Here is a 27,914-nt window from a genome sequence, read left to right on the forward strand (position 1 = left end):
GCAGAAAAACTCAGTTTCTTAGTACTTTTCACACAAGAACCATATATTGACTGAATGCATATTTGTGTAGAATTATTGCTTGTAAATTTATTGAGCTTAGCTTTTAGCATGGTAATTGAACCATACACAGTAGGGCATCCAAAGAAAATACAATACTAGCAATTAACTTCCCTGAAGCTACGAGTTTCACAAAGAAAATAAAAATCTAAAAATCTTAAATACATCTTTCCCTCATTCTTCCACAAGGTTTGTTTGCGCTTTTTTTGAACCATAAAAAAAGAACCAGAGTGTGCTTGAATCAGTTGAGCTTCAAACTCTCTTTTTCACTGTTATTTTGCTTACAGGTTTTCAGGTTTTCAAAATTAGTGGTGGGTAATTTGACACGGTAGAGTAACCAGAGACTTTGCAGCTGTCAGCTGCAAAGTTTGGAATAGGCTCTGCACTCTGACTCTCCATAAAGCAGAGATCTAATGTGGTCGAACTTGGGACTAAAATGATTCTTTCTGGAACTCTTCAAAAATAGCTATTTGCCTGTTAGGGAACTTGAGATTATTTTAAATGGCTGTTCGACTATGCACCTAAATCTAAGGAGCCAGAAACCTTTCCAATATTTTATTTCCCTGAAAACCATATATCTAGATGCTCCAGAGCCATTTTTCAAACTGTTTAAAGAATGCGGTTTAGACTCACCATGAGGAACAACTGTTCAATTTCATTTGGTGTTGCTCCTAAAGAAGGAAGCAAACAGTGTGTTGTTGACTCAGCAAGTAGGTAGTCCTGGCTGAATGAATAGACTTTCATAAATTTTGCTATCATAACACAGAACAGTTATAGGGGTTTTTTTTGTTTTTAGTTTGTTGGGGTTTTTTTTGTTTTGTTTTGTTTTGGTTGGTTGGTTGGTTGGTTTTGGCTTTTGTGTAGTGAATGAAACAATTGTCTTTATGTGACTGCTTCCTTTTATTTATTTATCTTTTTTTTCTGGGGGCCTGAACACCACATGGCAGACAGTAATTATGCATAATCTTTATCAATAATGTAGAAGAACTTCCTATTAAAGATAGCTTAAGTGTCTTAAAAGTGCAAGATCATGCAGTATAAGCACATGATTATGTCATTCCCTGTGGTAAACAATACTCCTGAAGAACAAATCTAAAACACTCCAAAATTAAAAGTACAAACACTGTAAACAGAATTCAAGTTTTCTCTTCCTGAAAGAAAACAAACTCTAAACTTGAATTAAAAATGACAAAGTAATATATCAACTTAAAGAACGCTCTCTTAAACAATTTCTTTAGACAGTACTAAGAAATATGCAGTGCTTGTTACATAATAATCAAATAGTGACTTGCAATTGAAAGAAAAAATGAGTTCTATTAATATGATATTGGATTTTGAATTTATGTGGCTGGATTTCTTTGCTCTCACATTGAACGAATTTAAATATCAGACATATTAATAACCTAGACCTTTAGAATGCTGTACATGAATAGAAATTTACCAATTGCTTTATGGCATTACGCCTGTATCTTTCTCATCTGCGCCCTTTTGTGAGGGCTAGGGGAGTCTTAATTGTTTATGAGGAATGTAATTCTTTGTGTTCTTTTTTTTTTTTTTTTTTTTTTTTTTTTTTTTTGTTTCTTTGCTAGTTGGTAACACATAATTTCTTAATCATTTAGGCCTACAGATTATTTGCAAATTATCTGTAGATAAAGATTTTATAAGCATCTGATACTGAGAATTTAATAGTCAAACACAGTTCTCAGTTACTTAAATCACATGGCATTGCTTGTGGTCTTTATATTCATATGGCAGGCAAAAGAGAAATTTCTGACAACAACAACAACAATCACAAAAAACCAACCAGACAAAAAAACCCCAACCTCCTCCAAGAAAAACAACCAAACAACAACAAGAACAAACAAACAAATAAACCAACAAAACCCAAAACAAACAAACAAACAAACCCCAAAAAACCCCAAGTTACAGCTTTGCCACAATTTTGGTTACCCATTTCCATAAGACAATAGTATTATATGCTGTGTGTACACAAACCTATGTAGATAGGAGGGTAATTTTTCATGGTGCTTAAGAGATATGAAGGCTCAAAATTACTCTCTTCATTGTTGCAACAGTTTACTACTTCCCTAATGCATACAGCCTTCTTCTATCCCCTCTCTTTCCTGTCTTTTGGCTACACTCTATCTCCTGTTCTCCGCTGTGAGAGCAATGAGGTCAACAGCCTTCATCTCTGTTAGTACCCACATGACAAGATGTCAAAATGTCTACATAGCTGCAGAGCCACACACAGATCCCACTTTCAATTCCTTTCCTGAAAAGGAACAGAAAAAGGGGAAGGGAGGGGAAGGGAAGGGAAGGGAAGGGAAGGGAAGGGAAGGGAAGGGAAGGGAAGGGAAGGGAAGGGAAGGGAAGGGAAGGGAAGGGAAGGGAAGGGAAGGGAAGGGAAGGGAAGGGAAGGGAAGGGAAGGGAAGGGAAGGGAAGGGAAGGGAAGGGAAGGGAAGGGAAGGGAAGGGAAGGGAAGGGAAGGGAAGGGGAAGGGTCCTACAGAATATTACAGTGAGTGAAATGACAGCAGATGAGTTTCCTTTGAACAATAAGAGGTTTAAGTGCCAGTAAAATATTGGCTACTGGCTTTTTAGAATAATCTAGAAAATTCCCATTGAATTTGGTATATCTAAGGTTTTACCAAAGCCAGTTCCAGTTTTGTTGATCCTTTCTACAATACAAATGTGAAAGCTGACTATAAAACATGAAAAAAAAAAAGGTGTTCAGTGTACCAGATTTCTGACTAATCTGTTAAATCAGCTGTTATAAACATTATCCTTAGAGAGCCTAATTTCTCCCTATCTGATCCAATACTTAATATGTCTTTACCCGAGAAATTAAGAATGTAGGTTTACTTCTGATAGCTACAGTCAACAAAACTTAACTACTGTACTATACATTAATTTTATTTCTGCTTTAAAGTACAGATCTCATCCTAATATCACTTGTGGATAAAGGCAAAATGTCATTTCAAAGCTATTGGGACATTCTCAATTGAATGAAGGCATGTTTTCTCAGCTTCCCCTTAAATGTGGATTATATGTAAAGAGATAGTAAACACATAAAAAGACACATTCTTAAAACTCAATTCACTAATAAATATTGTTATAGGTATATATTTAGACAAGAAAAGAAGCAGTTATAATTCCCGTACAGTACTTACCCATTTAAACATTATCACATGGTTGTACAAACAGGATTATAACAAGCAAAAGAAAGCACTTTATTTAATAAATAAATAATCAAAAGCATTGGTGAGGATAGTCTTAATAATATGCTGCTTCATACAGTTTAAAGTACATCAAACAACAAAATCCATAGTCCCAAAATTCCATTAAATAATACTGAGTAATTATGTGACTGATAATATTTATGTATATATATATAATCTATATATATATATATGTGTATATAATCATATCATTATGAGTAATTAAGGTATCTATTTACATGTCATGCAATATTAGAATGCGTTGCAGTACCTAGGCACAACAGGTGGATTTAAGAATGGCTGTGGCAAGAAACAAACAAACAAACAAACTTATATTTGAAAATGAGGGACATTGCTTTCTTTAAGTCCTTTCTTTTCATAATGTACAGTGAGAATTTCAGATACTTTCTGATAGCTAAAAGCATCCTCATTTTTTCTTTTGTACAGTTAGGTAGCAGTATAAACTTGGACCTGTAATAAAAACCATGAGATGCTGCAGTTAGAGAAAGCATCCTTGCTTCAAAATGTATGACGTGCGTATCTGTGATATTGTTCTCATTGCGGACCCAGTTCTTTGAAATTCTGAGTTATTCCTACAAGAGGAGGTTTACTGCTGTGTTCTAAAGAAATTAAGTGTGTTCAATATCTCTAAAGAGCTGCAGATTATTTGGCAAGGTGTGGGTACATGTCAGCACATAAGTTCTTTTACTGTCCAGCAAAGTGATGTGTCTGCATCAATCTAGAAACAAAACAAAACAAAACCAAAGCCACCCCCCCCTTGTAGTTCTTCATTTATTGATATTTATTTCAGTTTGTAAGAAAACTATATTGTGCTTCAAAAACCTAGAAACAGAATATTTACCTGTTCTCAAGCATTCTATACTGCTCTATTGATTGACCACTGTATACTAAAGGACCTGCCATTTCAGTTACTAATTATCAAATGGGTCCTGACATTTTAGTTTGTAAGAGGTTCAATAAAGCCTGAAGGATCAGAACCTGGCCCTCTGTGTTATGGTCTTACTTTCAGCTCAACTGCTTGAAAATAAAGTATAGAACGGTCTCTCACCATTTATGTATATATTATTAAGCATTTTATAACATAAGCAGCTGTGTTAAATAAAGTATTATATTTCAGAGAACTCAAACTGAAACTCAAATAATGCGTGAAAAAGGGTATCTCATAATTTTACAGGTAAGCATCTACCAATGAGTCTCTTTTTTGCAACAAGAGGAAAAGTCAGAGACAGTTTTAGATTAGGGGGTAATTATATTTGATGGATTTGTCCACTAAGGTGATGACCAGTGCAAGTTAATAAAACTAATGTTAATTGAGTTACAGTTCAAGTATCCATGACATACTGAGCTGATTCACACCTCTGGGTTATGTTGTATCATGTTTTCTGTATTTTAAAATGCCTTTCTATTCTCTAGAGCTGGTCCCCTTCTTGAAGTTCTGTGTTCTTGAATCACAGCAGAAATTATTACAGGCATATTAATTAACTAAAGTCAAGACTTTGGAACACAGTTCCATGGAAAAAGTGTATTAAATGGGAAAAAAATGGAGCTGTGAGTACTTAGTTGCTTTTACAGTCTGAACTGGCTCATGTGAGGACATGTCCTGTAGAGAACTCTCACTGCTTATATTTTCATTCCTATGGCGAGAATACATGCCAAAAAAAGTTTTATAATCGGAATCAGGTAAATAATTTGTGGTCATGGGAAATCAAAACTTGTTCTTCTGTCTGAATTGGATATGACAGTACTGCTGTGCTCTCATGTCAGTAAACATACTTCTTTTTTAATATATTTTGAGGTACTGCCTAAGGCTTTTAAACCCTACCACCATGTCTTTTGGCATATTATGAGTCTGTGGCCTGTGGATCCCCTGACATCCCCTACTGCCATATTCCATGATTTTCACTATATCTTCTCTTTCATTAAAGAAACTAACACCTCCCTTTGCTTAAAACATCCCAAGATTCAACTTCTGATCAATATTGCAATCTTCTTTTCCCTATTTCTTTGTTTCCTTGTGTCAGCTACATTAGTCTTTACCACTCCTGCTCTTTAACACAGATACATATCTCCATTTATGTATCCAGTTTCCTAAATTTCTCCATTAGTTTAATATACTCCATGATAAAGTCTTTAAGATTCCTTCTGATCCGTAATCTTAACAATAACTCACTAATAATCACATTAAGCAAGGAACGTGAATATAATTTTCTTCCTATTTGTTAAAATTGATGTATACTGCATATTCCTAATTCTGCTCCATTTATTTCTTTGTCAGCCTTCATGCGGGGTTCCACAGGGTTCCACAGAGTTCCAGGTGAACTCCAACACGGGGCATTGAGTGGGCAATTTCTTTTTCTATTTCTCTAAGAAAATGCAGTATTTTTTTTAATTATTTTTTTATGACCTCATCATTCTGTGAGGCTCAGTAATTCCACCATCATACTTTCTCTTCAAGCCACATTGTCTTAAAGGATCTCAAGAAGGCATCTAATCCATCCACTCCCTCTGAAAAAAAAACACGTGTTCTTGTTAGCTATTTTTCCTTTCTATTCTTCAAAATACTAAGCCCATGTCTAGGCAATCTGTTCTAGTACATCACTACTTAAATCATTAGAAAATGTTTCATAGTTCAAGTCTGAACTTTCTGTGTTTTTTTTTTTTTTTTAAGTGGTCCTGATTGTTTTATCTTTACTAAGAGTTGGAACAGCACAAGACTAAGTAAGACTAAGTAACTATGTCTGTGCATGCTTTCCATTTTCTATTTGAACTAAGAGCTTTGGTAAATGGCAACAAAAATAGAGGACTGTGAAAGAAATATCTGGCAAACCTTTTTAGCAGCCTTTCAAGTAAGTGCATTATGAAAAAAAAAAAAAAAACAACTCAAAAAACAAAACAAAGCAAAACAAAACAAAACAAAACCAAACAAAAAAAAAAAACACCAAAAACAAACAAACAAACAAACAACAAAAAAAACCCAAACCAAGAAAAACCCCACCACCACCACCACCAACTAAAAAAAAGGACAGTCTTAAGGAAAACAAAAAGCCAGAACTGACATCAGCGAAGCATCTGTATCATGACAGATTATGAATAATTTTAAGTGATATTTAGCCTCAAATAAAATCGAATAGACACCAATACTCAACTGTCATCTCATTGGGTGCAGTGGGATTTTTAATTTTTTGAAGCTCCTCATCTGAGATATCACAGAATTCCTCAAGAGGTGGTTTTTTTTTTTTTTTTTTTTTTTTTTTTGGTTTGGTTGTTTTTTTTTTTTTTTTCCCTGTTTTTTCTTTTTTTCTGAGTTTTAGACAATAGTAGTAATACTACTGATTGTGGCAACCAAATAGCTGTGAATGAGTGGGCACTTACTAAATGTTTAGGGCCAAATTCAAATTCTGTGGACACATCTGGGACACATTAATTTAGTTTAAATGGAATTAAAGTGCAGTTATCCTCAGTGCTGCAGATATTTCCTTCCTTCTTTCCTTCCTTCCTTCCTTCCTTCCTTCCTTCCTTCCTTCCTTCCTTCCTTCCTGCCTGCCTGCCTACCTGTCTGCCTCTGCCTCTGCCCCTTCCTCTCTTGCTTTATTTTTCTTCATTCTTTCCAGGCTTTCCTTTTCTCCTGCCTTTTTCTTTTAATAAGCATTTCAAAGCTGTGCAAAATTTTAAGACTCCAAAATTACACAGAATTTGAGAAAATTAGATAAAATTTTCACCTGCTAGCAATTTAAACCAAATTTGTTTTAGCTTTTCCTGTATGGGTTGATAATAGGACAAAATATTGAAGGTTGAAACAGACTATAGCTCTCTTTCTGCAGCAACAGTCACAGCTTTTATTTTCTGTCCAGGATAGAAACATTTCCAAATATATTCTGTTTCAAAAGGCATTTGTAATTTAAACTTGTTGGTATTATTTGGGTTTTCAAATAATTGTTGCATTTCTGCTTTTAATACAGAAGTCAGTGCATCTCTACTTTACAACCCAGCATGTTCAAAAATAGGTACTCTTATTGCTATGTATTTTTCAAGGTTGCTCAGCATTTTTTTTTGTGTTTTTTTTTTTTTTTCCTGTGCTACAAAAAAAAAATATTATTTAACTACTCATTTTTTCCCTATAGGAAAGAAACTACTGTATTTTGATATGACTTTATTCTACTCCCAAAATAAAGACCAAAGTGTGGTAAGTGCTGTATTTCATATATGCTACCCCTGTACTTTTACAAAGATTCATGCAAGGATGCTTATTCCATGTGCCTATGTAGGCCTAACAAATGTGGGCTAGATTCTGTCATCCTTGTGCTGAGTAAGTAAAACTTTACCCAATTCAAATAACTATTGTGAATAAGTTCCTACTTACATAGGAATGGCAGAACATAGCCCTCAGGATTTATCATTTGCTGTATATTCCAGTCTTACACATACAGATATGAACTTAATGGACCATGGGATGCTTAAAAAAATAACTGGAAATTCAGAATGAAGCAAAGAAACAAACCAACCAACAATAACAGAAAGAAAGAGAAATTACAGGAATAAAGTCCCTTAGGCATCTGCCCAAGAACTAACACAACACAATCAGGAATTCAGAACATTTATTGAAAAAGCTGAATAACTAAATAATGTTGAACTGGCAAAGCAGCAACAAGGATAACTGGTTGGATATTTATTCTGTCAAAGTCATCAAACACCCCTCACAAACTGACATAAGTACTGCAACAAGCAATGCACCCCTAACCCATTTTTAAGCCTTTTATACTGTGGAGGAAAAAAATAATAGTGAACTGCTATATACAAAAGAATAAAGAAGGAAACAAAAAAGTTCTGGTTTTTGGTAAAAATAAAAACACCTTCAGATTAGCTAAATTTGTTATTTTAAGACTGATGTTTCGCTGTGGCATAAGTGACTTGCCTTTTTCTGTAAGGACTTTTTTTTTTTTTTTTTTTTTTTTTTTGCATGCTATTCATTTGTGCAAATCATCTTCCATGCCTTAACAAAAAAACCATCTAAAAATGTTTTGGATTTGGACTTGCTTAGCATGCAACTTAGATCTTACTAACATTGGAAGTCACTCTGCTGATTTGACTGAGGTGACATGATACTGGTACCTGCCAGGCATTGACCAACTATGATAACAAACAGTTAAACAGCAATAATTAAAGATTTTACCCATTAGCTCCCCCAACTAGCCTACCAGGAGAATGCTCTGTTACATCATGAAGGCACAACACCTTAAATATTCTCTGGCTATGGTCTAAAAACACTCATGTAACTACGACATTAACACAGATGAGGATCAACAGAAACACTGCTGTTTCAGCAATACGAACTGTCTTAGGTATAGACACACACCTTCCCAGTTGGAAAAACATTATTATTGTATTTTGTTCCTGTAGAATTTCCTCCACATATTTCAGCTGGGATCAACATCAGCTACCACTCATCAAATGACACACTACAGCTAATTTGAACAAGGATCCCAAAAAAATAGCTTTCTCCCTTGCTCATCACTACACATTTAAATATTCTTCTGTTTTGCAATTTCCCTGTTTTATGATACATAATGGAAATTAAAAAAAAAAATTGCTGAGTTTTTAAGCCCTTACACAGGTCCTATAATTTCTTAATGTTAAATTTGAATAAAAGAAAAAAAGAAGAAATTCTAACTGAATGCTGGCATCACTTGCTACTACATAGAAAAAAAGGTTTTTTTCCTTTTCTACAAGCAACCTTTCTTCCCACCCCATCACTCTTTTCACTTTTAATACAAGTGGCTTGAGTTTCTTGGAACATTGTGTGTCAGACAGACTACTAACACAGAAACACCATCACTGAAAATAAAAGCAAAACAACAAGAAAGCAAATGAAAGAAATTAAAAAGCAACTATGAAACACAGAAATATGCTACAGTATCTTTTCAAGTGAACATTATAAGTACACAAAAATTGTAAGTAATAATTGTTGCTATTTACAAGTATTTGAACGCTGATAGACTTACAGGTGTCCACTAACGTTGTTAATAGCACAATAGGTTTAATGTTTACAGCTTCAATTGTTTGCAATATGGTCTCAAGTATAACGGTCCCAGCATAGATCAATGACAACAAAAGTACAATTTTCTAACTGGATATGCTTTTCAATCTTTGCAATCCACTGAGCTTTCACACTTTCTTACTCTCCAAATGCATCTTCTGTTGTTCATAGCAGCAGTCCAGGGTCAAGAAACAAAGAAACAAAAAAGGATATTTTCAAACTGGAGAGATCTCTGCAGATTTTAACCATGTCTATATAACAAAACCACACAACTAGTAGAAACACTCTTTGATGTTGCAGGACATCATACCTTCCACGGTGCTAACATAAAGATATGCATATCTCTGATAGGTGAAGCATAGTTCTAGAGGTCTACCCAGTGCATAAAGCTCTGACAAACACATAATATTAGCAAGTCTAAGTAAGCTAAAGTCATTGGTCCAAAGTAACAATTTCTTATAGCTGGTGCTCCTTTGGACTCTCCACAGATCCCGGGGCCTGTTTATAAGACTTCAAGTTGGCCAGAGGAATGTCAGTCATGTGGTTGCCAGTGTTGAAATGGCCCTCACTGGAGCCATACTGCTTTCGATCACTGAATTGGTTTCTGTTGCTATCTTCTTTCCAGGTCCTGGTCAATGTGTGTCCATTAACCAGTCTGTCCTTCTTAACCCATTCTTTCTGAGGTGCAAACGTGGAGAGAGGAGACTTTGGCTGTTGGTATGGGCCCAAGCTAGGAGGCATCCAGCAGTTGTCTGAGTGACCCAAAACCAGGCATTCCTGAGTACACATCTCTGTAGCTTCAGCTAATCCTCGGGGACCAAGAGGCCCATCTGTAGAAGAAAAAAAAAAAAAAGAAAAAAGGGGGAGAAGGGGAAAAAACCACAGTATTAGATTGTGATATTTTTCATTAAATTTATACATGGACCTCAGGAAAAAAATAACAATGATCCTGCAATCAAATATTGTGTTGGTAAATTCTACATACATTTTCATTCTGTTAGAGGGTAGACATTTGGTAGGGCATATGCTCCCTGTATATGCTGCCTACCTAGTTACCAGAAGTGGAAAACCAGTACAATTATCCCTATGTTATTGGTCTCAGATCCTACTATGAATAAACTTAACTCCTTTTTTTAAGTCATACAAAGAAAATAGAGCTAGGTAAGTGAAAGTGTCCGATGAAGTAAACCTACCCTTATAGATTCTGAGTGAAAATTAATGCTTATAAGGGCCTATTATTTGGATGTATTCCCTTATTTTATTTGCATGTATTCTATTATTTGGATGTATGCTCTGCTTTCAACTCCCTTTACTGCTGAAGAACCTTGGTGAATTAACTTGAAGAACCTTGCAGAATTAACTGCAAACTGAGAAACACCTGTACTATCCAAAAACAAGATTGCCCAAAGGAATATTCTGTACACAGGATTATTCTAACATCTACTGTTTTACAGATACAGCTTGATGCATAGTTATAGGTATCTACCTAGTGGATGCACACTCCGATGCATACTCTCAACAAGTAAGAGATAAGTTAACTTTTGCTTGATTTAATATGAAACCAGGAAACAGTTCAAAAAATTGCATCAGGAAAGAGAATAAAATCTGTAACTCTTCTGACCATTAAACACATCTCAGATGCTATACGACCATAAAAGTCAAGGGGAAAAAAAGGCTTATATAAATCTGGCACTTTAAAAATAACTGTTCTCATAATTCTTTGTAAGCTAGAAATATAAGACCACAGGGGACAGGAATGAAGATTGCTGAAGTACTATGCATATTAAATATCTACATAATTTTTCACACACTATTGATGACACAGCTGGCCAGCTGCAGACCTCTCACAATCAAGCAGACAGGTCACCCATGCCTTCAGCAACACTAAATTTCTCTCACTCTTACTGCATTTTTTAATTATTTAATTTGCTCACCTGCTCAGGCTGGATGTATGAGGAAGGGCAAGCCAGGAAAAAGGCAGAGAAATCACTTAATGTATTTTTGTTAGATATTTCTCAATATCTGGGATATGCTTTGCCAGGAGCAATTGATGTCTTGTAATTTTGAGCAAGAATTTTGAGATGTCTTTTCTTGACTTCAGAGTAAATCAACAGGCTAGTACTGAAAACATTTGAAGAGTTAAGGAGACATATCTCCTTGATTAACCAGCCCAGTGACAGGAAGGAAATTATAGATTGATTTTTGAGGAAGAACATTAGCAAGTAGGCATGAATAGCAAAGTAACTAATCAGAAGAAAAATGTCAGTGGTGCATCAGAAAAAAAAAAGAGAGTGTATCTTCATAACAATCTAATTGCAACTCAAAATGATAAGTGAAGACACTCTAACAAAGATTTCTGTGTTAAAATGCCAAAGAATATTTTGTTCTCTTGTAGTCCATGCATATACAATAAATTACCCTTACTAACATCTTTTTCTGAACATTGAAATTAACTCAATTATTTTTCTGGAAACTCCTATTCATTTCCCTCTGTTTTTAAACACAGATATAAAAAATACCCTCAGGCATATTTCTAGATGTTACATTAGTAATAGGTAATCTTTTTATCTCTGAGCAACACCTCTTTTTGAATATCTAGGGAATATACAGTACACTGTTGATGTGAAAGAATAAAATAAGCTCTAATAAAATATAATAAGCTACACTAAAAGTTGCCACGGGATTCCCCATATAAGAAAGTGTCCTATTGGTGAAAACTGGAACATGAAAAATGTATAGAATCAATGCTACTTTCCACTTAGATCAATACAGGGTGAAACATTAAACCAAAACCATTAGCAAAAAAGAAAAGAACAAATGTAAAGTAGGATCTTAGCAGTGATTTCTATGAGTACCACGAACCACACTTCTAAAATGAGACCTGAAAGAGAAGTAGTTTATTGTGTGTTTTTGTTTGTTTGTTTGTTTGTTTGTTTGTTTTCCCCTATAAAACTCCTCTTTGAATTCTCTATTATGAAGTTCTAACCAAACTCAGGAAGGTACTTAATAAGAAATAAACCCAAACCAAAACAATTATAAGTAAGGAAAGGACTCACGTACATTGTTAACTTTTCCAGAAGTTAATCTAAAAGTTAAAAGCTGACTTTTTATTTTTGTCTGTCAACTAAAGTTTAGTTTTAATTAGTTGTTGTTGGGTTTTTTTTCCTATTGCAGAGGAAAAAAACTGAGAAGTGGCAGAACTAATTTGAACCTGCCTACTCTCCCAGTAAACTACTATTTTACTGATCAAGAAAGAAAGAAAGGTTTTGCAGACATTAAAATTTCAAAAGAGAAAAAAAAAATTTGACACAGAATGATACTTTTCAAGAAGGATGACGCATGTACTCTATACTTGCAATCTACAGTGGAATAAAAGAATAACAGGAGGATAGTTCTGAAGAGTATAAATTACTTTTTCTGTTTACTTAAATAAATTTGAAGACATAAGACTATCATTTCAATTTAAAATTTAAATAAACAATAAGCTGGTTTTACTTAAGAATAAATTCACATTGACCCTATAAGCTACATGTCAAACTCTTTGGAAGATTTACTTCATGTGTTTTGCTTTCTTTAGTAGCAGGCAGTTAAGGCTGCTCAACTTTGAATTTTAAGCATCCTTTTCCCTAGCCATCTCTAAGCTGATAGACTTTCTGAAGAGCACTGGAATATTCAGCTATCCTCTGCTACTGTGAGCAGCAGATAGGAATGGGGTAACAATGGTGAGATGATCGTCTGTGCAAGAACTGCTCCTTGGGTTATTTACAGTTTAACTAATACCACTGTCCAACTTAGACCTGGAAAATTAATTGTTGCGTGCAAGTCTTCCCCCAGTCAACCTTCCCTAGGAAGAGATAGCAATCAAAGGCAAGACCATGCAGTCCTTATAGCAGCCAATTAGAGTTTTGATATGGAGGTTGGTCACACTAAGTGACAGCTGTAGACAGAGTGAGACACACTTCTTTTAGGAGAGGACTGGGAATCTCAGGGAAAACCTGAAAGACACTTCTTTTCACTGTAGAGCTGTTAAAATAGCTGTAAGGTATGTTACAGTCTGCACACACCTCTATATATGCCTGTATGTAAGAATATCCAGAACTGAGAAGAGGTTCCAACTCCTACTCAAATGTGTACGCATATTTTCCAGTACTCTGTCTCATGCTTTTCAATCTGTAAAATACAAGGAATATGTACTTGCCTTACTAAAATACTGTGAGGTTTAAGTTTAGAAAATGCCTTCTAAAATTTCATCTAATATATATCTAAGAATCATTATTTTAATCACTTTTTGTCCATCACAAGAGACAAAAGAAATTCACAAGATTATTTATTCAAAAATGCAGATTGTTAAAATAATATATTTTACTCTTGAGCTACTAAGGAGTGTGGTCATGCTTATTTATTGAGGAAAAAGTAGCTTCATTCATAACATGTGTGGTGTCTACCATAGCTGTCTCCAGTTAAGGTCTTTACATATATAACCATATTTTTTGGCAAATATTGTTGCTAATAATGGTCATGATCATGATTTAGGGGATTCTACAAATTTCCTACAGTGAGATACAAGAAAAAGATGAAAAGTACAAGAAAGGATCTCACCTAGCAAAACAAACAAAAGAAAGAAGACAACAGTGTTTTGACAATTAGGTTTTTTGAGTTTTTGTTCTCAATCATAAAATTTATTATTTTCTAAGACTCTTTATTACTCAGGTTTCTATTTAGCAGCATAAAGTGTAATGATCATGAGCAATATGATAGGAGAGAGAGATCTTCTGGGGACAGTGTGACTGAGAAGTTGGCTGCTATATATTGAGAAAGCCCTAATGTTGCCTTAATGGTAATCATCTTTCTCCTCCACCACTGCTGAACAGTAGTTTTCACCCAATTTTCTAAAGTTGTTTCATTACCAGGAACAATAACACCACTTAAAAACCTGTTCCTGCTGCTTTAATTTTATAATTGCTTTAATTTGTTTCCTTTCTCTTTACAAAAATGTCACTGCAATTTCTGTATCAAGCTTTTCCATACTGAAGTACTTTATTGATATGTGGGGGATTTTTTTTTTCAAAGTATTTGTTCTCTGAACAATCCATAATCCGTGCGGCTGGTTATCAGTCTTGGCTGCTTGAATATATAATGACACAAGTGCTGATAAAACTGTACAAGCCATCTGTCTCTGGAGTTAAATGTTTTGAAAGCAAACACAAAAGTGCATAGCAAACACTCCCTTAAATTGTCTTTGTAAATATTTATATCAGATCTTACCCAAAAAAGCCTTTTTGTTGTTATTTTATTCTGTTAATAGCTGTCAAGCAGATGCATGACTTGCAAACTCAAAAACAAACAGGTGTAAAAAGGAAAATAATGTATGCTACTCCAGAGCTGGTCATACCCTAATGCTGGAGTTTCTGTATGGTCTTTTATCTATTTTTATTGTACCCAGAAGCTAAACAGCTATTTCATTGATTAACTTACTGCTGCAATTAGCAACTAGCTTCTGGTGTGATGACCAGCTGCTTTTCAACCTGCTTCTTTAAAACTCTCTTGCTTACAGCCAGAAAATTCATTCTTCAGTTCTGAAAGAGTTGAGGCCACAAGATAATTTCCACTCAGTGAGACTTTTTGGTCTCAAGCAACATGAATAGGTACTCTTTGCCTGAGGGTGCTAACATTAAATACAGTGGATTTGAACATGGCCACTACTGTGTTTCAGACAATCATATTTATTTAACTTCTCATATTGCATCTTAAAAGGGAAAAGAAAACAACAGCAACATTTTCAGCTCTACTTATCCTCAGTTACAGAAAGCTTTTTTTTTTGATCATTCATGAGCTACATTACTAAATTACCATCTCTGAGACCTCATGATTTTACAGTCTTCCCCATGTATAGTGGAACTGAAATGACATTATTCCATTTTACTAGTTTTACAATTAGTCCTATATTAAATATAAAAACTGGAAAAAAATTATAATGAAGAAGATTTTTTTGACTTTTTTTTTTTTTCTCTTAAGTATCAGACAAACAAATGGGAAAGACTGTTCTTTATTTCTAGTCTGTTAAAAAAATAATCCAAGACTACAGAGCCACACACATACTATGTCAGATGTGCTTCTTTGGTATTATTATATAACAGGAACATTTGTCATGGGTTTTGTAAAGAGCATATTATTCTATTCCATCTGGGTGGAGCAGAATTGCTTATCTTTGCCCAAATGGGTCAGTGTCACTTATCAGATGGTGGAGTGCTACTTATCTCTCTTCATTGTTTCACTACTTCCATGGGAATGTCTTCTGCTAATGGACCATTAAGAGCTCATCAATGACATTACACATTACACTGCACTATTGTAAGCTGCTCCACACAGGGAGGAGGAGCCAAACCATCTTAACCTAGATAAAAAGGAGCCACAGTCCCACTAGGTATCCAGTTTTTCCACCGGATCCCTGGAGGAAGACTGGACCCATCTCACCATTACTGGACCCTTTTTCTTCAATGGGACCATCTCCAACAGAACCACATCTGCCACTCCAGGAGGGCTTACTTTGGACTGCTTCCAACACCCTGACCAACAGGGTGTAAGGTTGTATTTCTGACTCTGTCAGGGTTTTTCTAGGATTTCTTGTTTGTTTACTTGTTTGCTTATTCTTCTGTACTACAACATCTGTATTTTTACATACCTAGTAAAGATCTGCTATACCTACTCCCAAAATCTTTGCCTGACAGCCTTTTAATTGCAAATTTATGATAATTTGGAAAAGGGGGGGAGGGGCTTACATTTTAAGGGAGACTCCAACCCTCCCTGGCAGATACCTGTCTATCTAAACCAAGACAACATTCAATGTCTATTAAAATATATATATTTTAAATATATATTATATACTATAGATTATATATTATATACTATATATTATACATTATATACATCATATATTATGTATTATAGACTATGTATTATGTATTATATATTATATGTTATATATTATACATTATATATTACATATTACATATTACATATTACATATTTTATGTTATATTTCTACGTGGCACAGTCAATTCACATTCCATCCTCAAATTACCTTTTTCAAACGTCCCTGGATTCCTCCTATCACTGCTGCCAGTTTTGGTAGACTTATGACTACCACTGTCTATCCTGCTGCTACTCTCACTTTCCTGGTGTTCCATCCCTCTACTCAGGTACAGATCAACAGACCCAAAGTGGCTTGGCCAAAACTTCTTTTTATCAAGGCTGAAATAAATAATACTGTAAGGGAAGCTTACATCTGCATTACTTAACAGAGATAAGCTGCTGCCAGAATCCTTAATTAGCACAATAGCAGGAGGGTCAGGAAACAGGGGAAGTAAGGATGTGTGGGAGGGACTGCCCAGGATACAGAAAAGCAGGAACAAAAGTATTTTCTCAACTGGCAGGGAAACCTCACACAGTAAGATTTTCTACACTATTCTGTGAAGTGTTTAAGTGATCCAGCTGGGTTCTACATCATGTACGTGATTGTATAAAAACTCTGCATGACTGATTTCATGGGCAGCTAAATTTTCAAGGCAACAATATTAAAGAGCTTTAAATTTTGTTTCTACCTAGTTTTCTGATGACAGAAGTTTCTTCACATCTCTATCTTTTCAGAGCTAAGAAAGTAAACAAAGTAAAACTGAAGAAAGTATTCTATATTTCTTGTCTCAAGTTCCTTTCCCCTACAGCTCTACTATAAAAGATATAATGAAAGAGAGTGTTACTTAGTTTGTTATATTTTCTTTTTTTTTCAGGTATATTTCCTAGAAATTTAAAACCATTATGACTTACAAGGTACACCTCTATCAGTAACGGCTCCTCTGTAAGAATGTTATTTTTATCTGACCTAACTTTCTGTTCCCATTTCCAACTACTTTTTCTGCATTGACATACATGTATATAAACCTTTATGCATTTCCATGTGGGCGTGGTCAGGAAAGGATGTAGGCATACAATTCCTGTGTCTGCTAAGCTTGTTAAGATACTTGGGGTAAAGTTTACTTAGTGCTGCCTAGTCTTTAAGAACAAGAAGACATATTAAGGAACACAAAGTTCCTGACCATTCTGCAGGCAAGTTGCAACAATCTGAAATCACAAGGGCATGGTCTTTGCAATAGGGGTGTGGGAAGATGCCACAGGAGGTGTTACAAAGCACCATGGTCTGGAGTGGTGCTGCGCTACAACTGAGCAGCTCAGTAGTATTGAATAATTCCATGCTCTTCACTGGTCATACAAATACAGCTCCATTACTCATCACGGATTACATATTGCCTATGTTTGGATCTTTATGCCACTATTTATTATTTTTAACTTAACTGGGTGAAACTTTACAATTTGTAGTTAAAAAAAAAAAAAGGTTCACTAGATAATCTAATGGTTCTTTCTGGTCTTAAAAATCTATGCATCAGCAACCATTAACACAAGGCTGCATTTTTTATAAACTTTCACTGACAAATGTAGCCAATTCTAGAATACCCTTTAGAAATACAGAAGATACAAAATAATATCTGGGATTTTCATTCTGATTTAATACATTCTGTCATTAAAAACAAACAAACAAGTAAATAAACAAACAAACAAAGACACAGAAATTACGGCAATTTGTATTCTTAACTGAAGTGTCACATTGTGGATGCAGACAGTCACCTTGCAGGAAGAGCAGGAGAAAAGAAATGCAAACAGGATTTGGCAAAAAAACCCTGTTTGTTAACAAATAAATAAAGATTAAAAGCTTTACACATCTCTCATACAGATTTCATTCTTTGGGCACAGATGAAAAGTCAACATTTGCAAATGGAGATAGTCCAAATTCAACAATACATGGACAGCCAGAACAGCAGATTCTCTTCCTGAGAGGATATTGTTATTTAGACAGACTTTATGGCACACAAAGGGAAGACAGCATATCTTTATAAATTTGCAACCATCTTCAGCATGGCATGGAACTCATCCATCTTTTCATCTGCTCAAACTACTCTTCTGAAGAATGCTAACTCACCTAATTTTACTTCCTCAAAGTTGGCATGTTTTTTCCTGCCATACATTTAATTTTAGCAGGACAATCTAATGCATAAAATCTCCTCAGAGGATTCAAAAGAAATTTTTAAATTTGATTGTATCACTTAATGAGACCAGTGTTCAAATATTTGGAATAACACTATTTTCAGCATTAATATTTTTAATTATGTAGCTCTTCATTTTGCTGTCTAAAAAAAGTCTTTGTTCCCAAAAGGTGATGACGGATGGTGATGATAAAAAATTAATAAAGCATCCAATGGTCATAATCATTTACTATCTTTTTTCCCTCAGAACTAAATATTTATGATACTTGATCAAAATATTTTGTTGAATTGATTTACAGGCAACATGCTGAGACAGCACCACTTTTGACATGGTCACATTTTCTGATCTATTAATATGCCTCCAACATGAACCTGATGTCAGTCTAAACAAGTCTTTATTTGGAAAATCCAGTTAATTCTTTAACATAAAATCAAATTTTGGTTAGTAATTTCTACAAATTCTCTTTGAGAAAAAGTAGGATTTGATGTCCAAAAAGGTAGCCAAAATGAGAAGAACTGGTAGAATATTGTGAAACTGGGCTGAATATTTATTTCTACTCTTTTGTAAAGTTTTTGTGTTGTTATTATATGCCTGACCATTAACTCATTTAGGGCAGAAAAAAACAAAACCATTCATGTTGAATTTCATTTGATTTTTATGATTGTTAAAAAAGTCTAAAAGTAATTGGTTCCAGATAATTTTCTAATTTACAGGAGAAGCCTGATCTTCTGACTTGTGATAAATACATATCCTAGCTCCCTGGAGCGCAGGCATGATAACTTGGGATATATAGAAGTAAGGATATTGACTTTATTAAGGAATAACTGAATAAAGGCAAAACTCATGATCATCATCTCTACAAATATATATGATGAAATATGCTGCTAAATTATATATTTTTTATTTTTTAAATATTATATATATTCTTTATTTTTACTTTTATGTACATTTCTGTCCATTGGTACATAAGAAATCCATGTAAGGCAAATGGGACTTATTTCCTAAGTATTATTTTCCTAGCATTAAATTAATCTCTGTAAAGCAGAAAGTTTCAAACGGAACAGAAGGGAAGGGAAGGGAAGGGAAGGGAAGGGAAGGGAAGGGAAGGGAAGGGAAGGGAAGGGAAGGGAAGGGAAGGGAAGGGAAGGGAAGGGAAGGGAAGGGAAGGGAAGGGAAGGGAAGGGAAGGGAAGGGAAGGGAAGGGAAGGGAAGGGAAGGGAAGGGAAGGGAAGGGAAGGGAAGGGAAGGGAAGGGAAGGGAAGGGAAGGGAAGGGAAGGGAAGGGAAGGGAAGGGAAGGGAAGGGAAGGGAAGGGAAGGGAAGGGAAGGGAAGGGAAGGGAAGGGAAGGGAAGGGAAGGGAAGACCTCATTCAAAGAATCCAAGGGGGAAAAATGGATAATATCAAAAAGCTACAACTGTTATACTCCAGAAAGCAGCTCATCTAAGGACAATATGAAAATGCACATATATGCTATGGTGTTAAAAACACTGTGTTATTAAGAAAGATAATTAAGACTACTTTTGCATAAAAGTATAAATTCATTCTATAATTAGGTTAATTGCAACTTTCTCAACAAACATTAAATTTAGGTTGAAATACATATTTTTAATGAATCCCTGTTTCTATAGCATGCTTCTTGACACTTGTGTGTTTTTCTATTTTCTTTCTGTAGAAACCGGGCAAAAATCAGATTTAGGTTAAACAAAATTTGTTGCAAATTTGTGGCAGATGCCTTATGCGTACATGTTATTATGTAAATAAGTAGTTTAACTGATATGAAAAACCTTTTGAATACATTTTCCTTAGTAGAATTTGGACCTAATTCTGGGTACTTGTTCTCCTGACTTAAGCTGCATAACTCTGAATAATTGAAGAATGTGACAGGAAAAAGTGCTTAAATTAGGTAACTAGTAAGCTTGATTATATTGTTGATTTTGTCTTCTATTCTACACACAAACATATCCTTGAAAAATATCACAGGACACAGATGTCAGAAATGTCATTCATTAAACTAATCCAGAAACAAAAGAACCATTTCCTAATTCTGCTTGTATAACAGCATCTCATTTAGCTAATTTTGTAAAATTCAGATCAGTGCCAGTTGAGTTGTCAGAACTGCAGGCATGTTACACAGAGAATACTAGAAAGTACTTTCTTTCATTGTCTGAGCTACATCCATGCTACAGTTCCTTCTTTTTCTTTAAAAATTGTTAATTTATGTCATTTTTCAGAAGAAATATCCTTAAGTCTCTTAATAAGTTTATGTAGTTTACAGTAAAACTCCCATTAAACAAATCTTCCTGAGTCAAAAAATCTTGCATTTTATTAAACCATGCTCAAAAATTAATCTGTGCTGCACTTAGTCATTACATTCAATGTAGTGAAAATTATTATGGAAGCAACATCTGTATGCACCAAACTGTTTTGGTTAGTCACACAATCTTATTCATATACTTAGAAAGAGCTATGCAAATCTGGGATAGCTATCCAAATCTTACTTGGAAGACTGCAGAAAAAATTATTTTTGTGGTTCTGAGGAGGAAATCAAATAATATTTAGCATGAATAACGAATCTACATTTAATGGAGGATTTTTTTTTGATAACCTTGTTTTTTCTTCTTATTTAATGAAATATTTCAGCAAACAAGCCATTCCAAACATGTAAGACATATTTTATTATATTGTATTTACTCATGCAAGAATAGCTCTAAAGTAGGCCACTTTAAGTTGTATTCAGATCTAAGTGCAAAGTAAAAAAATTGTCTGAAATTAGTGCACAAAATGCACATAGAGTAGGTCTAAAGTAATACATTTAAAGGAATGTCCTGAGTGTCATCTCCAGGTACCTTGGCTTTTTTTTAAGCAAGAGAATATTATCAGGTTTTTTTTGGTTTTTTTTTTTTTTTTTTTTAATTTAAATAGGTTAAAATAGATTATTCAAGGTGTTCAAAGAAGAATTGTCATTACGAGCACAGATCATGAACATTTACACATGCAACAAGCTGTCTGTACACAGTCTGGTTCCTCAAGTAGTAGAAATATCATGGTAAATTTGATTCGTATGTAAAGCAAATTTTGGGGAGGAACATGACAAGAAAACTGTTGGTTTGATTTCCTGAAACCATTGGGATTTTATAATATCCAAAGACAAAACAGAAAGCTTGCTTACCTCCATGAAATTCATTTCATTGTCATAAAATGTGGTTAGAAAGAGATATTTCTTTTCCAGGCACATAAGAATCTGGCAATTTCTATAACATGAGAATTGTGAATACTTGGCAATACACTGCATCTATTTTCTTGGTTCCAGTTTTAGATGTAAAGGTAAACTGCTTTTATTTTCCACAGGGTAATAATAAATTAAGGAAAACAAGCAAACAAACAAACAAACAACACACACACACACACACACACAACCCCATGATTTAATCTTGAACTCATATTAAATGATGTATAATATAGGCTTATCTTTTTCAAGCTTCTGAAAATAATGGGCAGTATGAACGTATTTGTGTTTACCAAACTTGTAGAAATGAAACTTTATGAAGCAGATTAACAACCTGAGTGAAATAAAATATTTTTCCTCATGTTTTATAAAAAAGAAATAAACAAAAAAGGTGATTTGCCAAAATAGGAAAAGGAGTCACTAGATTTAGCTCACTTAACATTCCCATTCACTTCCCTGACAGGAATGGCAGTGCAGATGTTAATTACCATTTATAGAATGTCTTGTCTAAACACCTAAGAATTCTTGTTCTGTTAATGACTTTGTCCTATGCTTGGGTTCAATGGCTGATTTCAGACCAAGAACACTGAAAAGGATCACTGCCACTTGGTTAGGACACCCTGTCTTTCCATGCAAACACCTGCAAGCAATGCATGGCTTTGTGCCAAAAAAATTAGCCTTAGAAGAGAAACTATTATAAAACTGTAGTCATGAGGGAATTAACAGTTAATTTTAAGATGATTATTGCCCTTGTATCAAGTGAATTATTTAATGGCAACTTCAGAGGCAGCAAGTTATTTAAAAGCAATGCCAAATACTTAAAATCATAATGACCTGAGATACCAAAATACTTAACTGATAGATAAAAAGATGTATTTCAGGTCAATTTATTTGGTAGGACACCAGACACAGGCAGCTGGTTTTCCACACATTCATTCGTCACACACCTCCTTCCATTTGAAATAGGCTGGAGTTTTGCTACTGTCTTCATTGGGCGTAAAACTTGGTTTTTTCTCACTACAGAACACAAAATGAATTTTACAGGTAAGCCTGATTTAGGAAGGCATGCACTCAAGGAAACAGATTAATTCCCTTGGGATCTGCCAGTCATTCTTTTAGCTTCTCTATGTACTATACCAATGCTTCCTTTACAAGTTTTCCATCTCGGGATCCTACTTTTTCCAAACTGTCTCTATATAATTGTGTTTTCTGTCTTACTTGAAATATTTTTAACTCACTTCTCATAAGTATTCCTGTATTTTTCTCCAAAAAAATGTTCCTCTCACCATCTTCTCAGCTGCCTGGATGACAAATATTTCTCCTATAAATGTATATCACTGAATTTAGTTAACAGATTTAGCTTAAAATGAGTGATGGGCCATCTTCTTTTAATTCATTTAGGTATAAAACTTAGAGTTATTAAGGACAGAATGCTAAGTAAGGTAGGATTCATTCCAGCCTTGGGTTCATATCTAGAGAGAGTCTCCTGGAAGTGTCCAAGAAGCCTCTGGATGTCACACCTGGGGATGTGGTTTAGGGGGGATTATGGTGGTACCAGGTTGAAGGCTGGACTGGATGATCTTGAAGGTTTCTTCCAACCTTGATGGTCCTGTGATCTGAACTGATTATGAGAAAATACCTTGTATATTTGCTGCTGAAAGGATCAAAGTGATGTAGTGCCACAGAGAAGACAAGTATAGGACTGAAATAAAATTTAAGATGTTTACAATGTATATACCTATATAGGAACTACAGATATATGCATTTTCAAATTCCTCCTTTTGATTAACAGATACCTTGTAGATCTTGTCCACTGGTCTAGTCAATAAAATATAGTAAATAACCAAATCTAATGTACAGAAATGAATCTGAACATCCTTTTAGATTGTACTACTTTGACTAAATCTCCCTGAAACACAAGGAGAAGTTTTAGCTCCTATTATGTATACGTCTTCATTGTAGATAGCTAGATCTAGCATTTGAATCTGGAGCTATGTCTTACCTTTGGCTCTGCCATAACATTTCATCACTTTGATCTTTTAATATGTGTGCACAGATTAGGAGATATTTCCTTACACATGTTTCACTAAAGTTAATTGTTTCTTTAAAATTAATTGCTGTATCAAAATCCTGAAATTTTACTTCAAAATTAACACTTCTTAGTTCTGTTACAGCTTTCAGATCACACTCAAAGCACACAATGAGGTATTTCAGGACAATTTTGCTAGAGAAAATTAGCTTTTTTGGGGTTTTGGAGGTTTTTTAGGGTTTTTTTTGGGGGGGGGTTGGGCGGTTTTTGGGGGTTTTTGGAGTTTTTTGTTTGGGTTTTGTTTGTTTGGGATTTTTTTGTTTTGTTTTCTGTTGGTTGTTTTTGTTGGTTGGTTGGTTATTTGTTGGTTTGTTTTTCCTGTATTGTAACACAAAAAATACAATGGAATTTCATTTCTGAATTTAGCTTTCAGAGTATTGCACATATCTCTCAACATAGCAGTATGGATTTATGAAGTATTAAGGGGCCAAAGCTATAGGACAGTGGGCCAGGCCAACAAAACTGAAAAAGAAACAACTGAAACTTCCAGTAATGTTAATAGAATTTTTGAGTGCAAGGTGAGAGGACAAACCCTTCACAAAATTTTGAAAAGATTGATTACATCATAATTTGTCTTTGGCTCCCCATTCATGCATTAAATGCTAGCAGAATTCCTGATTATAATGGAAAATTTTGTTCCCTGCTGAGGGGAGAAAAAAAGCACTGAAAGCAGAAAACACCTGGCAGACAACTTGAATATGGAACTTTTTATTAAGCACTGCAATATTTTTTTCTTTGTTAATTAATGTATTTCAGTCTCAGGTAATCACTGTGCAACTTCTCAATAGTCTGACTTTCAAAGGAACTTTATGCTCTGTCAGTTTCTATACCCATGCTGTCAAAGAGCATGGGAATGACATAAACCTCTGGTAAATTGTCCAGTGCTGTCTTGCACATCCCTTTCCTAGAAGGCAGCAACATTAAAAACATTCTTTACACTAAATGTTATGCATTGAGAACGCATTCTCTGTGTCTTTTAGTTTTCTAAGTAAACCTTCAGAGTCCTATTTTACAGCTAAAAGATGGAGTTAGTAAAATCTCCTTTTTGACAAGGCTGATTAAGTAAGACTGCAACGCTCGTTTGCACAACTGCCCACCTCAGCATGGGCTGCAGCAGTCACAGCACCAGCTGTAAGCAGTTGCTTAATCTCATGCTAACTCTCTTGCATATCACCCAGGGCCTCTTGTCCATGCTTTGTGTTATTTTGTCTGGTATCTGCTGGTTACTGTGGAGGCATGTACTACAGACAAATGGGCAAAAATAATCAGAGGAGAAATCCACATCCAACACCAACCCATTTTATAAATAAATGAAGTACAAGAATAGTGCTACCTGACTGAGGTACTCTAAATGTATACCAAAATTCTGAAGGGAGAAAATCAGGGCAAAGTTGCCACAAATTTGTAAGAACTGATCCGAAGGAATAAAACAGAGGTAAAAGGGAAAGTATAACACCATGACAACTGATAAAGAGGAAAGTCTGAAACAAATATATTAAGAGTGGTAGATAATGTGAGATCACCATGGTAAATTACTTCATTTTTAGAAGCAAAAGAAATTAGTAAATGTAATCTGGACTTCAGCAGAGCATGCAATGGAGTTCCCTATAGTAAATTATTTTACTATAATCATAAATCATTATTTTAGCAAGAATATAGGCTAATAGAACCTGTAGGTTGATTCAGTGATGCAACTGGAGAGAGGTCCCACATAATTCAATATCAGAATTAATCCTGAATAATGTTTTCCGTAATGACCTTAATATAGACCTATGGGGAAAGATCTCATGCAATGTGCTTCTGACATAAAAGTGGAAAGTACTTTCAGTGAAGACCAAGTTATCAGAAGAGTTAAAAAAAAAAAAAAGGAAAGATACTTTCTTGTTTGAGAAGACTAGGAGATTTAACTTTTTTTCATTTAGAAGAATGAAACCAGACAGAGGAAAAGATGAAAACCATTGATAAAAAAAATGGAGATATCAAATAACTTTGTAAATTAAGAGAAAGTGTTATCACGAGAATAAATCTGACCACACAGTGTTTATGATAAGAGACTACTGGACTTTATCCCAATATTTATATTCTTATATTAGCAAAAATTCCACAATGAGACCAACAGACTTTATTTTGCAAATTAGTGGAAGTTTATAGTCTTGTATTTAATTACTTAATGTCTGGATGCAGGCAAGGCATGTACAATAGAAGCTTGTGTTGTAATAAAGTATAAAGAAACTATAGTCACAATGTACTGCTTCCAATTAAAGATAGATAAAGGGATTTCTAATACCTTACAAAGAGAATTTGCAGCATTAAGGATAAGAATTCTTAGCAAGAAGGTGGACTTTTTCAGTATCAATGCTTCCAAAAAATCTCATCTAGTAAAGGAAGATACTAGAAGAAAGAATGATCTGATGAAATACTGGCATTTCTAATTGAAAAATACCTTTCAGCTAATCAACTAAATTATTTAAACTGGCAATTTCACAACGTGATTCATCTGAGCTCATCTAGGTTTTACTTCACTATGAGATGCATTGTGCCCTGAAAGTGTCAGCTTCTCCCTGTGGACTATTAATTACCCAAAGTGATGAAATCAGGTGTATACATGGCATCCTCAGCTTCTACAGCTGAAACAACAGAAGACAGATCTTTCAAGATATCTCCTAAATCAAAGACAATGTGTGTGACCTTAGCAGTGTCATTTGGTTCCTCTGTGTCTTTCTGCTCATCTATAAAATGAAGAGAATAGAATTTCCATACCTGACAGGGCAACACAGAGGGTTGTGGATTACATAGCTCTCTAATACCATGGCAATGGATGCCCTGTAAGTACTTAGGCCTATTCTGGACTGTTAAATGAAGAAGCCAAGAAGATCAAAGAGTAAAACTTGCAAACAAATTTATTTTCAGAGAGACCCATTTGATACCTCCCTGAGGCAACACACCATTGGAAGATGGGATTCCTGTAAAGCATCCTGTTAATCATAACAGTAAGAGTAATGTTTTTGAAAGAGTTGGTATCCCTCCCTCCTGAATAAGAGAATTCTGATGGGGTATGTTTTACTTATTTGCCACAAGCTGTTCCATTTGTCTCATGACTTAGGTAAAAAATTGCTGCATCAAGAAAATAATCCTTTCTATTTATTGCCCACTAACACAATACATCCTTTTAAAATGTCTATGTCCTATTTTAAGATGGGTACTAGGGGAATGTTTACCAGCATTCAAATATTTCCTGAAGCATTTATTCCAACACCTTTCTAGAGTAACAATTGGACTTATGCTAAGATACATGTGTGTCTCAAATATGCAAAGGCTGATTTTAATCTTGTTTACACCAATATCAGTTGACTTCAACTAAATTAGCCTGTTTTACAACTAGTATTGCTGTCAGAATCATCCTTATATTTCAGCCAGAGCTTACAGACCTCCAGCAGGAAAGTGTCTTTTTATTGTAAGTATAAATTGGCATTCACCCAGAATACCCTGGGAGAAAGGGTTTTTTAGCCACATTGATTTAGAGAAACAGAGGCCTTATTTATTTAAAATCAAGGATATGAATATTTTAACAGCAGCAGCAGAAGAGATAAAGAGAAGGAAAGCATTCAAAGTTGCTGCAAAAAAAAAAAACAAACAAAAAACCCAACCAAAACCAAAACCAAAACCAAAATAAAAAAACCCACCAATCAAAAAACCCCCCTCCTGCTACATTGTGTGGAGCTAATGGCTGATGATAGAATTTGGAAAGTGCAGAGAAAGAGGTACAAAGAAATACTTGTCAATAATAAGAACAACAGCCCTATATTTACAATCCAATGTTTAAAGCCAAAATAGACATTCTTTTCTCTGTTTGATCTCAGGAAAAGCTATCTGCAGCTCACAGGCCCAAATTTGATTCTTATATCACTCAAAAGAAGTACTGAGATAACTGTGCTAGAGATGACAGACTAGTAACCCCTCTAGCAAGCCAGACCAGTGGGGGGGTGTCATGTTTTTTGTATCTGGGCTGAAAGCACTCTTCTTACTTAGAAATGCTCTCTTTTGTTCTCCCTAGTGCCTGAAATTCATTCTCAAGAGATATGAAAAGTTGAAATTCATCTCATAGAAAAAAAACCCCATGTCTTCAATTTCTATAGGAACAAAGAACCACAAAACAAATGTAAATTCTCTTC

The 27,914-nt window shown here is 34.7% G+C and overlaps 1 protein-coding gene and 1 long non-coding RNA gene across 5 annotated transcripts in view; one reads left to right on the top strand and one right to left on the bottom strand.

The window, feature by feature from the left end:
- Positions 1 to 2,642: 2,642 nt before the first annotated feature.
- Positions 2,643 to 27,914, bottom strand: part of PCDH9 (protocadherin 9) — a 685,482-nt gene continuing 660,210 nt past the window's right edge. For all 4 annotated transcript variants that reach the window (XM_066176259.1, XM_066176255.1, XM_066176257.1 and 1 more), the window contains one exon: positions 2,643 to 10,160. In XM_066176259.1, coding sequence (XP_066032356.1) covers positions 9,787 to 10,160 — 374 coding nt within the window. In that variant the 3' untranslated portion in view covers positions 2,643 to 9,786. The remainder of the gene's footprint in view (positions 10,161 to 27,914) is intronic.
- Positions 26,515 to 27,883, top strand: LOC136285283 (uncharacterized). The gene is made up of 3 exons (XR_010719410.1): positions 26,515 to 26,567; positions 26,653 to 26,732; positions 27,797 to 27,883. It is a non-coding gene; the product is annotated as an uncharacterized lncRNA (long non-coding RNA).

This window comes from Chamaea fasciata, unplaced genomic scaffold (genome assembly GCF_029207755.1).
Source record: "Chamaea fasciata isolate MVZ Bird 193981 ecotype frontalis unplaced genomic scaffold, bChaFas1.0.hap1 SCAF_2, whole genome shotgun sequence".
In the NCBI taxonomy this organism is placed as follows: Eukaryota; Metazoa; Chordata; class Aves; order Passeriformes; family Sylviidae; genus Chamaea; species Chamaea fasciata.